This window comes from Hypanus sabinus, chromosome 14 (genome assembly GCF_030144855.1).
Source record: "Hypanus sabinus isolate sHypSab1 chromosome 14, sHypSab1.hap1, whole genome shotgun sequence".
NCBI lineage: Eukaryota > Metazoa > Chordata > Chondrichthyes > Myliobatiformes > Dasyatidae > Hypanus > Hypanus sabinus.
The window spans coordinates 107,822,199-107,839,161 of NC_082719.1; the positions used below are offsets into that span (position 1 = coordinate 107,822,199).

The 16,963-nt window shown below is 44.1% G+C and overlaps 1 protein-coding gene across 1 annotated transcript in view; it reads left to right on the forward strand.

Moving 5' to 3' along the window:
• The window catches only part of loxhd1b (lipoxygenase homology PLAT domains 1b), a 388,496-nt gene that overhangs the window by 359,610 nt on the left and 11,923 nt on the right, over positions 1 to 16,963 (forward strand). The window contains exon 44 of the mRNA XM_059989781.1: positions 15,979 to 16,149. Coding sequence (XP_059845764.1) covers positions 15,979 to 16,149 — 171 coding nt within the window. The remainder of the gene's footprint in view (positions 1 to 15,978; positions 16,150 to 16,963) is intronic.

The window sequence follows — 16,963 nt, forward strand, 5'->3', positions numbered from 1 at the left end:
AGAAACTGTGTACGCTCAACCCAGGACATTTGCTTCAAAAATCCCAGAGTACTCCTCCGCTCTTTTCCCCATTTTCCTTCTTTCCCATCTCTTATTAGCCCAAGTGTAGAATCTACATAGTACAGGGTTCTTGCAAATGGATCGCTAGAGCAAAGATCCATGAATTCCATTAAAGTGGTTCTTGCCATGTCATCATTCAGTTGCACAGCAACATTATCTTGAAAAAAACACGATGCTGTTGGGGAAGGTGCACTTGAAGGCGAACAACGGCTGGTTCCCTCTCGTGAATTGGAAATCCAAGTATCGATCCAACAGCTTCAGAGGGCCCGATATATCTGCCTGTCAGATACTGTGTGATTTTGTCTTCTCTATTCACTGCAAAAATGACCCGATCACTCAAAGGTAGAATCGGCTCTGTGTGCATGCATCGTGGTGTCACGTCCTGATTTTCGTGATGGCAGATCAGCTCTCGAGTCAAAACGGGACAGTTGATTTTGGCAAATGAACAATTTTATACTAATATATAACCATGAATTTTGCCTGCATTCTGTAAGTTAGCGCATTTTAAGTCTATTTAGCCAAAAATAGTGCCATTGTAATGCACCGTTTGCGCTAACTGGAGGTCACAAACAGACACACAGAGCATGAGAGTTTTAGTATTATATAGATACTCCTAGCATTGAAATAGACACATTTTTCAACCCCTCTAACTGGCTACATTTATGTTTTGTCCCCTGCCTGTCCTTCCTCACCAACTCAGAACACATAGCATTAAGCCCTTATCCTTCTACCCTAATCTCTGCACTCACATTCTGATTCCCACTCCCCCTGCCAAACTAGTTTAAACCCTCCCCAACAGCTCTCAAACCTGCCCGCCAGGATATTGGTCCCTTTCCTGTTCAGGTGCAACCCATCCTTTATGTACAGGTCAGACCTTCTCCAGAAGAGATCCCAATGATCCAGAAATCTGAACCCCTGCCCCCTGCACCAACTCTTCAGCCACGCATTCGTCTTCCATAACTTCCTGTTCCTACCCCTTCTGTCTCGTGGCACAGGCAGCAATCCCGAGATTACCACCCTTGAGGTCCTGCTTTTTTAACTTCTTTCCTAACTCCCTGTATTCCTTCTTCAAAACCTCATCCCTACCTGCTCACAATAAGGGGCCCGAGCCTGCTCACCAGTGCTTTATAAAGTTTCAACATTACATCCTTGCATTTATATTCTAGTCTTGAAATGATTGCTAATGGTGCATTTGTCTTCATCACCACAGACTCAACCTGCAAGTTAAACTTTAGTAAATCTTGTACAAGTCCCTTTATATCTTAGGTTTTTGTATTTTCTTTCCCTATTGTGAACAGCTTCCACATCTAAAAAAAGATGTGCTGGCATTGGAGAGGGTTCAAGGAGGTTCACAATGATGATTCCGGGAATGAAAGGGTTATCATACGAGGAACATTTGATGGCTCTGGGTCTGTGCTCATTGGAATTTAGGAGGATGAGGAGGGATTTCGTTGAAACTCTTTGAATGTTGAAAGGCCTAGATATGGTAGATGTTGAAAGGATAAACATGGTGGGGGAGTCTAGGACAGAGGGCACAGCCTCAGGATAGACAGACATCCATTTTAAACACAGATGCAGAGAAATTTATTTAGCCAGATGGTGGTAAATTTGTGGAATTTATTACCACAGGCAGCTGTGGAGGCCAAGTTGTTGTGTGTATTTAAGGCAGAGTTTGATAGGTTCTTGGCTGGACACGGGATCAAAGGTTACAGGGAGAAGGCTGGGGAGTGGAGCTGAGGAGGGAAAAAAACAGGATCAGCCATGACTGAATGGTGGAGCAGATTCAATGGGCCAAATGGCTTAATTCCGCTCCTATGTCTTGTAGTCTTATTTATAAAATAATCAACACTTTAGTTTCTTCTACCAAAGATCATAGACTTCCTGACACTATATATCCATCTTCCATTTCTTAACCTATTCACCTAGTCTGTCTCAGTCTTTCAGGAGCCTCAAAACTACCTGCCTTTCCACCTGTCTTCATATCATCTACAAGCTTTGGAACAAAGCCATAAATTCCATCATCCAAAACTTTGACATATAACATAAAAACAATCAGTCCAAAACAGGCCCTTGTGCAACACCATGAGAAAAGAACATATAGAACATAGAATAATACAGCACATTACAGGCCCTTTGGCCCACAATGTTGTGCTGAACCTCAAACCATGCCTCCCATATAAACCCCCGCCTTAAATTCCTCTATATACCTGTCTAGTAGTCTCTTAAACTTCACTAGTGTATCTGAAAAGGCTCCCTTTATTCCTATACTTTGCCTCCTGACAATCAGCCATGGCTTTATCCATTGCTAGGATCTTTCCTGTAATACCATGGGCTAATAGCTTGTTAAGTAGCCTCATATATGGCACCTTGTCAAAGGCCTTCTGAAAATCCTAGTACACAACATCAACCGATTGGTTTTGTCTATCCTGCTTGTTATTTCTTCAAAGAATTCCAACTGATTTCTCAGGCAAGATTTTTCCTTCAGGAAACCATGCTGACCATGGCATTTTTGTCATGTGCCTCCAAGTACCCGGAGATCTCATCTTTAATAATTGACTTTAATATCTTCCCAACCGCTGAGGTCAGACGAACTGGCCTATAGTTTCCTTTCTTCTGCCTCCTTCCCTTCTTGAAGTGAAGTGACATTTACAATTTTCCAGTCTTCAGGAACCATTCCAGAATCTAGTGATTCCTGAAAGATTATTACTAATGACTCCATGATCTCTTTTGCCTCTTCTTTCAGAACTCTGTTGTGTACACCATCTGGTCCAGGTGACTTATCTACCTTCAGACCTTTCAGTTTCCCAATAACCTTATCTCTAGTTATAGTAACTTCACACACTTCATGACCCCTGACACCTGGAACTTCCAATATATTGCTAGTGTCTACAGTGAAGACTGCTGTAAAATACTTAATTCAGTTCATCCACCATTTCCTTGTCCCCCACTACTGTCTCTCCAGCATCGACTTCCAGTTGTCCGATATCCATTCTTGCCTCTCTTTTACACTTCACGCATCCAAATAAACTTTTCATATCCTCTTTAATATTATTGGCTAGCTTATTTTCATATTCCATCTTTACCTTTTTAATGACCTTTTTAGTTGTCTTCTGTTGGTTTTTGAAAACTTACCAATCTTCTAACTTTGCAATAATCTTTGCTCTATTATATGCTCTTTGGCTTTTATGTTGGCTTTGACTTCCCATAGTTGTGTCATCTTTCCTTTAGAATACTTCTTCCTTAGGATGAAAATATCCTGTCCTTCTGAATTGCTCCCAGAAATTCCAGCCATTGCCAATCTGTCATCATCCCTGCCAGTGTTCTTTTCCAGTCAATTCTGGCCAACTCCTCTCTCATACCTCTGTAATCCCCTTTTCTCCATCATATTACTAATACTTCTGACTTCAGCTTCTCCTACTGAAATTTCAGGATGGATTCAATATTATGATCACTTGTCCCTAATGTTTTTTTTTACCTTAAGCTCTCTAATTAAATTTGGGTCATTGCCACAACACCCAATCCAGAACAGCTGATCCTCTAGTGGGCTCGACCATGAGCTGCTCTAAAAGGCCATCTCATAGGCATTCTAGAAATTCCCCCACCTGGAATCCAGTACCAACCTGATTTTCCCAATCTACCTCCAATCCCCCATGACCATTGTAACATTGCCCTTTTGGCATACATTTTCTATCTCCCATTGCAATTTGTAGACCACATCCTTACTACTGTTTGGGGGTCTGTATACAACTCCCATTAGAGTCTTTTTATCCTTGTAGTTCCTTAACTCTATCCAAAATGATTCAACACCTTCCGGCCCTATGTCACCTCTTTCTAATGATTCGATTTCATTTTTTACCTACAGAGCAATGTCACCCCCTCTGCCTTCCTGCCTATCCTTCCAATGCAATGTGTATCCTTGGACATTAATTTTCCAGCTAAAATCTTTCAGCCATGATTCTGTGATGCCTACAACATCATACCTACCGATCTGCAACTGTCTTTCAAGTTCATCTACCTGATTCTGTATATTGCTTGCATTCAAATACAACACCTTCAGTCCTGTATTCATCTTTTTCAATGTTGTCACACCATGCTCAACCTATTGATTCCCAACTGTGTCTGAGGTCTTACCAACATCAGCCTCCACATCCTCTTCACTCAAGTTCCCATTCTCCTGCAATTCTGGTTTAAATGTCAGTGTACAACATTAACAAACCTCGACAAAGTTGAGGGCTTTGTTGCAAAATTTTTGGACAATACGAAGGAATGTGGAGGGACAAAATCTTTGAGAAAATAGAGAGCTACAGAAGGATTTAGACAGATTAGGAGAATGGGCAGAGAAGTGGTAGATGGAATAGTGTCAGGAAATGTATGGTCAGCACTTCGGTAGAAGAAATGAAAGGGTAGACTGTTGTATGAATGGAGATGAAATTCAAAAATCTGAGGTGCAAAGGTGCAGAATTCCCTAAAGATTAATTTACAGTTTAAGTCAGTGCTGAGGAAGGCAAATGCAATGTTAGCATTCATTTCAAACGGACTACAATATAAAAGCAAGGATTTAATGTTGAGACATTATAAAGCACTGGTGAGGCCTCACTTGGAGTATTGTGAGCAGTTTTGAGGCCCCTTATCTTGGAAAAGATGTGCTGACACTGGAGAGGCTTCAAGGAGGTTCACAAAAATGATTCCAGGATTGAATGGCTTGTCATATGAAGAGCGTTTGATGGCTCTGGGCCTGTATTCACAAGAATTCAGAAGAATGAGGGTTGACAGCTAGTCTTTGAAACATAGTGAATGTTGAAAGGCCTTGATAGAGTGGATGTGGAGAGGATGTTTCCTATGGTGGGAGAGTCTAGGACCAGCCTCAGAATAGAGGGATGTCCTTGTAGAATGGAGGAACTTCTTTAGCCAGAGAGCGGAGAATCTGTGGAATTCTTTGGCACAGGCAGCTGTGAAGGTCAAGTCTTTATGTATATTTAAGGCAGAGGTTGATAAATGCTTCATTGGTCAGGGCATGAAGGGATACAGGGAGAAGGCAGAAGATTGAGGCTGAGAGGAAAAATAGATCTACCATGATGATGGGGTGGTAAACTGGATTAGTAAGTATGCAGATGATACTAAGATAGGTGGTGTTGTGGATAATGAAGTAGGTTTTCAAAGCTTGCAGAGAGATTTAGACCAGTTAGAAGAGTGGGCTGAACGATGGCAGATGGAGTTTAATGCTGATAAGTGTGAGGTGCTACATTTTGGTAGGACTAATCCAAATAGGACATACATGGTAAATGAAGAATGCAGTAGAACAGAGTGATCTAGGACTAATGGTGCATAGTTCCCTGAAGGTGGAATCACGTGTGGATAGGGTGGTGAAGAAACCTTTTGGTATGCTGGCCTTTATAAATCAGAGCATTGAGTATAGGAGTTGGGATGTAATGTTAAAATTGTACAAGGCATTGGTAAGGCCGAATTTGGAGTATTGTGTACAGTTCTGGTCACCGAATTATAGGAAAGATGTCAACAAGATAGAGAGAGTACAGAGAAGATTTACTAGAATGTTACCTGGGTTTCAGCACCAAAGTTACAGAGAAAGGTTGAACAAGTTGGGTCTTTATTCTTTGGAGTGTAGAAGGTTGAGGGGGGACTTGATAGAGGTATTTAAAATTATGAGGGGGATAGATAGAGTTGATGTGGATAGGCTTTTTCCATTGAGAGTAGGGGAGATTCAAACAAGAGGATGAGTTGAGAGTTAGGGGGCAAAAGTTTAAGGGTAACACGAGGGGGAATTTCTTTACTCAGAGAGTGGTAGCTGTGTGGAACAAGCTTCCAGTAGAAGTGGTAGAGGCAGGTTCGGTATTGTCATTTTAAAGTAAAATTGGATAGGTATATGGACAGGAAAGGAATGGAGGGTTATGGGCTGAGTGCGGGCCAATGGGACTAGGTGAGAGTAAGCATTCGGCATGGACTAAAAGGGCTGAAATGGCCTGTTTCTGTGCTGTAATTGTTATATGGTTATATGGTTATGAAATGGTGGAGCAGACACATTGAGCTAAATGGCCTAATTCTGCCCCTGTGTCTCTGGTCTTACTTGTGCCCACTTTAGACAAAAATCCACAGACTGCTTAGTACCATTCTATACAAGTAAAAAAGTGGTTTATTCGACAATCTCTGTTGCTTACCTGTGCCGATGATGAACACCAAAGTTTTCCACCCCTTTGCCACTGCTAATCCTGCTCCTCTATTTGATGGTCATATGGAAACTCTTGTGCTACCACTGGTGCTAAACTGTGCTGGTCTCTGCCATTCCTATGGATGCATCAGCCGTGTGGAGAGGGGGAGTGGGAGCTTGCTGCATGGGCAACTACTTGCTCTCCATATCGAGTTGCCCCAGCTTGCATGTCAAGTGAACAGCTGGATGCAACATCCATGGTTAATCCTGACCAATGGAAAGCCTAGCTAACTTACCCAGTCAGAAAAAATTTAAATACTGAAACATCAACTATTTGTCCTATTCTATAGATGCTGATGAAGAATCTCTTGTGTTTTAAGGAGTGTATGGACAGGAAGATGCTTAGAGATCCACTCCAGTTTAAACTATTGACTTTTTACCAATGCACCATAGAAAGCACTCACAGAAACAGTTTCCTCTCTACGGACTCTGTCTATACCCGTCACTGCCTCAGTAAAGTGCCAGCATAATCAAACACCTTACCCATCCCAGATTTACTCTGTTGTCCCCTCTTCCATTGGGCAGAAAATACAGAAACTTGAAAGCATGTACCACAAGGCTCAAGGACAGCTTCAATCCAGCAGTTACCAGACTCTCGAATGGACTTCTTGTGTGATGAGCTAGACTCGTCATCACAATTTACCTCATTATAACCTTGCACTTTATCGTTTATCTGCACTTCTTGTAGCTTTTACAGTTTATTCTGCATTACTATTGTTTTAAACACGAGATTCTGCAGATGCAGGAAAGATAGAACAACTCACACAAAATGCTGGAGGAACTCAGCAGGTCAGGCAGCGTCTGTGGAAATGAATAAACTGTTGACATTTCGGGCTGAGACCTTTCATCTGGAATGGAAGGGGGAAGGTACAGAACAAAAATAATGAGGGGAGAGGAAGGTGGACAAGCTGGAATGATATAGGTGAAGCCAGGTGAGAGGAAAAAGGAAAGGGCTGGAGAAGAAGGATTGTGATAGGAGTGGAGAGTGGACTGTGGGGGAAAGGGGAACTGATAGGCAGGTGAGAAGAGGTAAGGGACCAGAGTGGGAATAGGAGGAGGACAGGAGAGGAAATAGTAGAAGAAGAATCAATGTTCATGCCATTAGGTTAGAGGTTACCTAGGTAGAATATGAGGTGTTGCTGCAGTCTAAATGGAATATTGTTTTACTTTTTTCAGGCTCAGTGCATTGTGTAATGATTTGATCAGTATGAACACTATATCAGTTCATATGACAACGGTAAACCAATACCAATGGCAATTAAATTCCGACCTGATCTGAGCGCATCCCTATCCAGCCACAATTGCAGATCTGAACAACCTGACCCTAAGAAGCAAACATGAGGAAATCTGCAGATGCTGGAAATTCAAATAACAACACACACGAAATGCTGGTAGAACACAGCAAGCCAGGCAGCATCTATAGGGAGAAGCACTGTTGACGTTTCGGGCCGAGACCCTTCGTCAGGACTAACCGAAAGGAAAGATAGTAAGAGATTTGAAAGTAGTGGGGGGAGGGGGAAAAGCGAAATGATAGAAGACCAGAGGGGGTGGGATGAAGCTAAGAGCTGGAAAGGTGATTGGCGAAAGTGATACTGAGCTGGAGAAGGGAAAGGATCATGGGACGGGAGGCCTCAGGAGAAAGAAAGGAGGTGGGAGGAGCACCAGCGGGAGATGGAGAACAGGCAAACAACTAAATATGTCAGGGATGGGGTAAGAAGGAGAGGAGGGGATTCATCTTTCTGAATATGACCCAACCAGGAGATATTTAGAAGCCTGGCTCATTGCCATACTTAACATTTAAGACTAAGAAAGTCCACCCAGAGACTGGTGATGTACTTCAACCATCCCTGGGCACATGTCCCTCCTAGCCACACAAGAACCTTGTCCAAGGCTTCCCCACCTGCCCACTCTATTACGAGGTGTCACACCCTGGCATGCATTCAGTAAACAAGAATGAAATAATTATTACTCTGGAGATGCAGTACAAACAAAGACAACAAATAAAGAACACAATGATTTAAAAAACACACAGTAAATATGAAACACACTGGTTTCCTCGGCTGCATAAGTCTAGGGAGGACAATCTCCAGCCCCACCAAATATGTGAGATTGAGGCACGAGTCCGCCCCAAACCCCCTGTTTGTGTGGGTGCTGTGTAATTCGTTACCTTGTTACAAATGAGTGCCATGACATAACAGACAGTACAGCACATACAATTTAGCTTTATAACTCTTAATTTGACTAAGTGGTTAGTAAAGAAAACAACAAAAGAACAAAAAAAAAAGGTCCCAGTTTAATGAAACAGTGTAATGTTCACAAGTTGGAGCTCACCGTTTCTCCAATTGATTTCACCCGTGTCTCCATCGAATCACGGTCCCAGTCCAGGTTGAGTCCTACAAGCTCTGCTCTCCTGCGTCATCCATCTTCAGCTCCTCTTGAACAAAAGCCCCAAAACCAATGTTAGTGTCCCTCACCAAAGAAACCCCCCTTTCAATTTGACCATCCTAGTTGGATGGCAGACATTTCTCCTCATCTCTTGTCTTCAACAATAACCCAAACATAAGTTGAAAACAAACAGCACTCACAGAACTGCCAAAATCAAATACAGCAGAACAGTAAAAATATGAAATATATGAACCAGGGCATTACAAATATAAATACATATGAGCTTATATACACAGACTAATTGTATGTCCATAAAGTGATGCTAGGCACAGGAGTGTCTTTATGTCAGGTGACTGACAGGAAATGATAAAGTAGTGGTGGTTGGGGGTGTAGAGGGATGGGTTAGTGGGTGGAGGTGTTGATCAGCCTCACTGCTTGGGAAAGTAACTGTTTTTAAGTCTGGTGGTCCTGTGTGGATGTTAATTAGCCCCCTCCCTGATGGGAGTAGGACAAACTGTCCATGAGCAGGATTGGTGGGATGCTTCATGATGTAACTGGCCCTTTTCCAGTGCCTTTCTGTATACATGTCCTTGATGGTGGATAGGCTGATGCCAGTAGTGCATTGGGCAATTTTGACTCCCTGTTATAGAGGCTTCCTGCCCACTGGAGTGCAGTTACTGTACCACACAGTGATGTTAAGATGCTCTCTACTGCACATCTGTCGAAGATCATGAGTGTGGATGTGTAAAGTCCAGCTCCCTCCTCAGAAAGTAGAGGCGTTGGTGAGCTTGCTTGACTGTGTACCGGAACCATGAGAGATTATGTGCAATGTGCACTCCCAGGGGTTTGAAACGACTCACAATTTCCACTGCTGCACTGCCAAAATCTGGTATCCCCAAAGAGGGGATACCAAGGACAGTGAGAAAGCAACACTCAGCAGTTAGGTCAAGTTCCTCATTGCTTTGAGTCAGGGATAATGATAAAATGATGATCTCATCTGATACTCATCGAACTAATCCCAGTCCAAATTTCATTGGAGTATACACCTTTCCCAACTCAAACCAAAATGTTTCCGCAGAGTACACTGACTCCAGAATGAACACGTAATGGGATCCCTTTGGGCTGGATCCCAGGGATGATTCCAGGAATGAAAGGGTTATCATACGAGGGATGTTTGGTGGCTCTGGGTCTGTACTCACTGGAATTCAGAAGGATGGAGGGGATCTCATTGAACCATTTTGAATGTTGAAAGGCCTAGACAGAGTAGATGTGGAAATGATGTTTCCCATGGTGGGAGAGTCTAGGACAAGAGGGCACAGTCTCAGGATGCAGGGGCACCCTTTCAAAACAGAGATGCTGAGAAATTTCTTTAGCCAAAGTCTGGTGAATTTGTGGAATTTGTTGCCACATGCAGCTGTGGAGGCCAGGTTGTTGGGTGTATTTAAGGCAGAGATTGATAGGTTCTTGATTGGACATGATATCAAAGGTTTCAGGGAGAAGGCTGGGAAATGGGGTTGAGGAGGGAAAAAGGATCAGCCATGATTGAATGGTGGAGCAGACTCGATGGGCCAGATGGCCTAATTCTGCTCCTATGTCTCATGGTCCAATTTAAGCTCTAAGCCAGATTTAAAAGATTAAGGTGTTCAGGCCAAGGGCAAAGGATAAACAGGTGTTCAGCTCAATACTCAGTGAGGCTTAACTCACCTCAACACTAAACCTGACCCCGTGTCGGTGGCCTGCAGGCATCAGTACTCACCTCAACACTGGACTGGCTGTAGCACTGGCCCTGACCCTGTGGCTGTGAACTCACTCTTAGGGACTCTGCAGTTCATGTTCTGTGTGTTATCTGTTGACTTTTTTTGAATTCCTTGCACAATTTCTTTTTTTACACATTGGGTGTTTGATGACCTTTGTGGGGATTTTCATAGATTCTGTTGTGTTGCTTTGTGGCTGCCTGCAAGACAATGAATCTCAAAGCTGTTATATGACATACACACTTTGATACTAGTAAAACTTGGTACATTGAGATCTCTGGATCCCTTTAGCAAGGACGCATGGAGCCGACAGAGGTAACCTGGTATGTGACTGATAAACACACTCAAAATGCTGGAGGAACTCAGCAGGCCAGGCAGCATCTATGGAGAGGAATAAAGAGTCAAAGTTTCAGGGCATGTTCTAGTAGAACATAGAACAGTACAGCACATTACAGGCCCTTCAGCCCACAATGTTGTGCTGACCCTCAAACCCTGCCTCACATATAACCCCCCACCTTAAATTCCTCCATATACTTGTCTAATAGACTCTTAAACTTCACTAGTGTGTCCGCCTCCACCATTGACTCAGGCAGTGCATTCCACGCACCAACCATTCTCTGAGTCAAAAACCTTCCTCTAATATCCCACTTGAACTTCCCTCCCCTTACCTTAAAACCATGTCCTCTTGTACTGAGCAGTGGTGCCCTGGGGAAGAGGCGCTGGCTGTCCACTCTGTCTATTCCTCTTAATATCTTGTACACCTCTATCTTGTCTCCTCTCATCCTCCTTCTCTCCAAAGAGTAAGTCCTAGCTCCCTTAATCTCTGATCATAATCCATACTCTCTAAACCAGGCAGCATCCAGGTAAATCTCCTCTGTACCCTTTCCAATGCTTCCACATCCTTCCTATAGTGCGGCAACCAGAACTGGACACAGTACTCCAAGTGTGGCCTAAATAGAGTTTTATAGAGCTGCATCATTACATTACGTCTTTTAAACTCTATCCCTCGACTTATGAAAGCTAACACCCCATAAGTTTTCTTAACAACCCTATCTACCTGTGAAGCAACTTTCAGGGATCTGTGGACATGTACCCCCAGATCCCTCTGCTCCTCCACACTACCAGGTATCCTGTCATTTACTTTGTACACTGCCTTGGAGCTTGTCCTTCCAAAGTGTACCACCTCACACTTCTCTGGGTTGAATTCCATCTGCCACTGCTCAGCCCACTTCTGCATCCTATCAATGTCTCTCTGCAATCTTCGACAATCCTCTACACTATCTACAACACCACCAACCTTTGTGTCATCGGCAAACTTGCCAACTCACCCTTCTACCCCGACATCCAGATTGTTAATAAAAATCACGAAAAGTAGAGGTCCCAGAACAGGTCCTTGTGGGACACCACTAATCACAACCCTCCAATCTGAATGTACTCCCTCCACCATGACCCTCTGCCTTCTGCAGGCAAGCCAATTCTGAATCCACCTGGCCAAACTTCCCTGGATCCCATGCCTTCTGACTTTCTGAATAAGCCTTCTGTGTGGAACCTTGTCAAATGCCTTACTAAAATCCATGTAGATCACATCCACTGCACTACCCTCATCTATACGCCTGGTCACCTCCTCAAAGAAATCTATCAGACTTGTTAGGCATGATATGCCCTTCACAAAGCCATGCTGACTGTCCTTGATCAGACCATAATTCTCTAAATGCCCATAGATCCTATCTCTAAGAATCTTTTCCAACAGTTTTCCCACCACAGATGTAAGGCTCACTGGTCTATAATTACCTGGACTATCCCTACTACCATTTTTGAACAAGAGGACAACATTCGCCTCCCTCCAATCCTCCAGTACCATTCCTGTGGACAATGAGGACATAAAGATCCTAGCCAGAGGCTCAGCAATCTCTTCCCTCGCCTCATGGAGCAACCTGAGGAATATTCCATCAGGCCCCGGGAACTTATCCATCCTAATGTGTTTTAACAACTCCAACACCTCCTCTCCCTTAATATCAACATGCTCCAGAACATCAACCTCACTCATATTGTCGTCACCGTCATCAAGTTCCCTCTCATTGGTGAATACCGAAGAGAAGTATTCATTGAGGACCTCGCTCACTTCCACAGCCTCCAGGCATATCTTCCCATTTTTATCTCTAATCAGTCCTACCTTCACTCTTGTCATCCTTTTGTTCTTCACGTAATTGAAGAATGCCTTGGGGTTTTCCTTTACCCTACTCACCAAGGCCTTCTCATGCCCCCTTCTTGCTCTTCTCAGCCCCTTCTTAAGCTCCTTTCTTACTACCCTATATTCCTCAATAGACCCATCTGATCCTTGCTTCCTAAACCTCATGTTTGCTGCCTTCTTCCACCTGACTAGATTTTCCACTTCACTTGTCACCCATGGTTCCTTCACCCTACCATTCTTTATCTTCCTCACCAGGACAAATTTATCCCTAACATCCTGCAAGAGATCCTTAAACATCGACCACATGTCCATAGTACGTTTCCCTGCAAAAATATCATCCCAATTCACACCCGCAAATTCTAGCCTTATGGCCTCATAATTAGCCCTTCCCCAATTAAAAATTTTCCTGTCCTCTCTGATTATATCCTTTTCCATGATAATGCTAAAGGGCAGGGAGCGATGATCACTGTCCCCCAGATGCTCACCCACTGACAGACCTGTGACCTGACCCAGTTCGTTACCTAATACTAGATCTAGTATAGCATTCCCCCTAGTCGGCCTGTCAACATACTGTGACAGGAATCCATCCTGGACACACTTAACAAACTCTGCCCCATCTAAACCCTTGGAACTAATCAGGAGCCAATCAATATTAGGGAAGTTAAAGTCACCCATGATAACAACCCTGTTATTTTTGCACCTTTCCAAAATCTGCCTCTTTATCTGCTCCTTGGTATCTCTGCTGCTACCAGGGGGCCTATAGAATAGCCCCAGTAGAGTAACAGCTCCCTTCCTGTTCCTGACTTCCACCCATACTGACTCAAAAGAGGATCCTGCTGCATTACCCACCCTTTCTGCAGCTGTAATAGTATCCATGACCAGTAATGCCACCCCTCCTCCACTTTTCCCCCCTCTCTATCTGAAATCCAGGAATATTGAGAATCCATTCCTGCCCTGGTGCCAGCCAAGTCTCCGTAATGGCCACTACATCATAATTCCATGTATGTATCCAAGCTCTCAGTTCATCACCTTTGTTCCTGATGCTTCTTGCATTGCAGTATACACACTTTAGCCCTTCTACCTTAATACCCTTTATTCTGCTGCTCTTTCCTCAAAGCCTCTCTATAATGTTAGATCTGGCTTTACTCCATGCACTTCTTTCACTGCTCTATCGCTCCGGGTCCCATCCCCCTTGCAAATTAGTTTAAACCCTCCGGAACCATGCTAGCAAACCTACCAGCAAAGATATTGCTCCCCCTCGAGTTCAGGTGCAACCCATCCAATCTGTACAGTTCCCACCTTCCCCAGAAGAGATCCCATTGGTCCAAAAATCTAAAACCCTGCCCCCTGCAACAACTCCTCAGCCACACATTCAACTGCCATCTCCTCCAATTCTTACCATCACCATCACGTAGCACTGGCAGCAATCCTGAGAACGCCATCCTTGAGGTTCTGTTCTTCAGCCTTCTGCCTAGCCCAGGCATGGGCAAACTACGGCCCGGGGGCCATATGCGGCCCGTTAAGCTTTTTAATCTGGCCCGCAGAACTTGATGAAATTATATTAATAAACCTTGTTAACGTTTTTTCCCCCGCAATTCTGGCGTTTTCCCAATAGATGACGCACTCTATATACATTGACCTTTGTTGAGGTGCAGCGTATTACTCCACATTTGTGCTTTACTCTTTGTTCGGCTCGACCTATTTGTGTGAACAGGCGTTCAGCGTCATGAACATCAACAAAGCCAGCCACAGATCCAAGTTAACTGACCAACACCTCAGATCCATCCTGAGAATCGCCACAACAAAACTAAATCCAGACTTTGATGTGCTGGCTAAAAAGGGAGACCAACAACACTGTTCCCACTGAAATTAAAAATAAGTTTCTTCATTGTGTTATGTAAAAAATGCATTTGAAAATATTTTTTTCAATAAGCCTTACATGTTACATGTCATTTCTGTTAAGTGATGGACATGAGTAGTGCACAGGTGCATGTACGTTCTCAAAATAAAAAATGCACTCCAGATCAAATAACGCGCTCCGCATACTGGCGCACTTTCACTATTCTGTCCTTGTGCTGATCGTTGTTGAGTTTTGGCACAGGGGACAATTGAATAAGAAGGAGCAGGACAAGTAGACCTGCATCTCCTACCATTTTTGAAATAAAGACAGTCAGGAGGAGAGTGATGATGATAATATCTTGAAGGATAACAGAATTTTCAGTGCTTTAAAATAATAACTGTTACTATTAAAAAAAAGCTGTATTTTATTCATTTAATTTTCAGTGTTTTAAAAGTCATTTCAATAAATAGCTAAATACCATGGGACTTCAAAGACAGATATTTTGTTGTAATGCATTTGTTCATTTTCAATTGAAATTAAAGCACATGTTTTCTACATATCCCATGATATTTTATTTTCTCTTATGAGGTGTATTACCAAAACACTCCGTCCATCTGCTCCTGGTCCGGCCCCCCTGTCAAATTTTAGAACCCTTTGTGGCCCACAAGTCAAAAAGTTTGCCCACCCCTGTCCTAGTTCCTGAAACTCACACTTCAGGACCTCATCCCTCTTCCTGCCTATGTCGTTGGTCCCAACATGTATCATGACTTCTGGTTGCTTTCCCTCTTGTACCAGGATGTCATGCATCCAGTCAGAGACATCCCAGACCCTGGCACCCGGCACCCGGGAGGCAACAAACCATGCGGGTTTCCTTCTCGCATCCACAAAATCTCCTGTCTGCTCCCCTGACTATGGAGTCTCCAATGACGACAGCTCTCCTCTTCTCCTCTTCAGTGGAATGGCTAGAGGGGTGCTCTGCACTACCTGTCTACTTTCCCTCACTTTCCCCCCTCGGACTGTCACCCAACGACCTGCTTCCGGCAGCCTAGGTATGACTACCTCCCTGTAGCTCTCATCTATGACTGCCTCATTCTTCTTTATGAGTCGAAGGTCATCCAGCTGCTGCTCCAGATTCCTCACATGGTCTTCCAGATCGCCCAGCCGCAAGCACTTCTGGCAGATGTGACTCTGCGGGAGAGGGGAGTTCCCCCAAGATTGCCACATCTCACAGGAGAGGCACATCACTGTCTCAGGAGGCATTGCAAAGACTAACTGAGAACAAGCTCGTCCTCCGCCTCTTCTTGTCGAAGCCTCTCAAGTCAAAGCCTCAAATCTCCACACCTTCACTGGCCCACTCACTTACTGGCCACTTTCCACGAGTCTCGGCCCAAAACATTAACTGTTTATTCCCCTCCATAGATGCTGTGTGACCTGCTGAGTTCCTCCAGCACGTTGTGCCTGTTTCTCTGGATTTCTGCAGAGCCTGTGTTGCTGTTACTGACAAAAGGCTTTTCTCACTCCTCAGGCCCAGCAGCCGGGTGGCACCTGGATTTCATCGAGGTGAAGGATGAGAGCATGGAAGAAACATTCCGATTTCCTTGTGACCGCTGGCTTGCCAAGAGCGAGGACGATGGCCAGATCCTTCGTGAACTCCCCTGTGCCAACAATGACATCCTGGACCTTTCAGAACGCACACGTGTGTTTGATTTACAAACGTTCCATATACCTATGCTGAACACATATTCACCAAACCCACCTTTACCTCTCCCCCACTTTGCGCCTTCCACAGGGATCGTTCCCTCTGTGATTCCCTTGTCCATTCATCCCACCCCTCTAAACTCCCTCCTGGTAATTATCCATGCAAGCAGAAGCAGTTCTCACCTGCCTTTCCACCTCCCACCTCACTTCCATTCAGGGTGCTGACCAGTCCTTACAGCACTTCACTTGCCAATCTGTTGGAGTTGTCTATTATGTCCGGTGCTCCTGATACAGCCTCCTCTACACTGGTGAGACCCATCGTAAATGGGGGGAATCGCTTTGTCGAGCACCTCTGCACCATCTGCAAAAAATGGAAATTCCTAGTGCCCAAACATTTTAATTCAAATTCCCATATGCATCCTGACTTGTTGGTCCATGGCCTCCTCTACTGCCATGATGAGGCCACACTCAAGTTGGAGGAGCAACACCTCATATTTTGTCTTGGTAGCCTCCAGCCTGATGGCATAGACATCGAATTCTCCAACTTCTGGCAACTTTTTCCCGTCCATCTTCCCCTTTTCTCCATTCCCCACTCCAGCTCCCTCTTGCTTCTCCTCCATCTTGTAGTGGGGAGTCTAGGACCAGAGGGCACAGCCTCAATCCAGACGGACATCCAGTTAGAGATGAGGAGGAACTTCTTTAGCCAGAGGGTGGGGAATCTGTGGAATTCATTCCAATAGATGGCTTTAAGTCATTGGTTCAATTTCAACCCATTGGGTTAATTTAAAACAGAGGTTGATAGGCTCTTAATT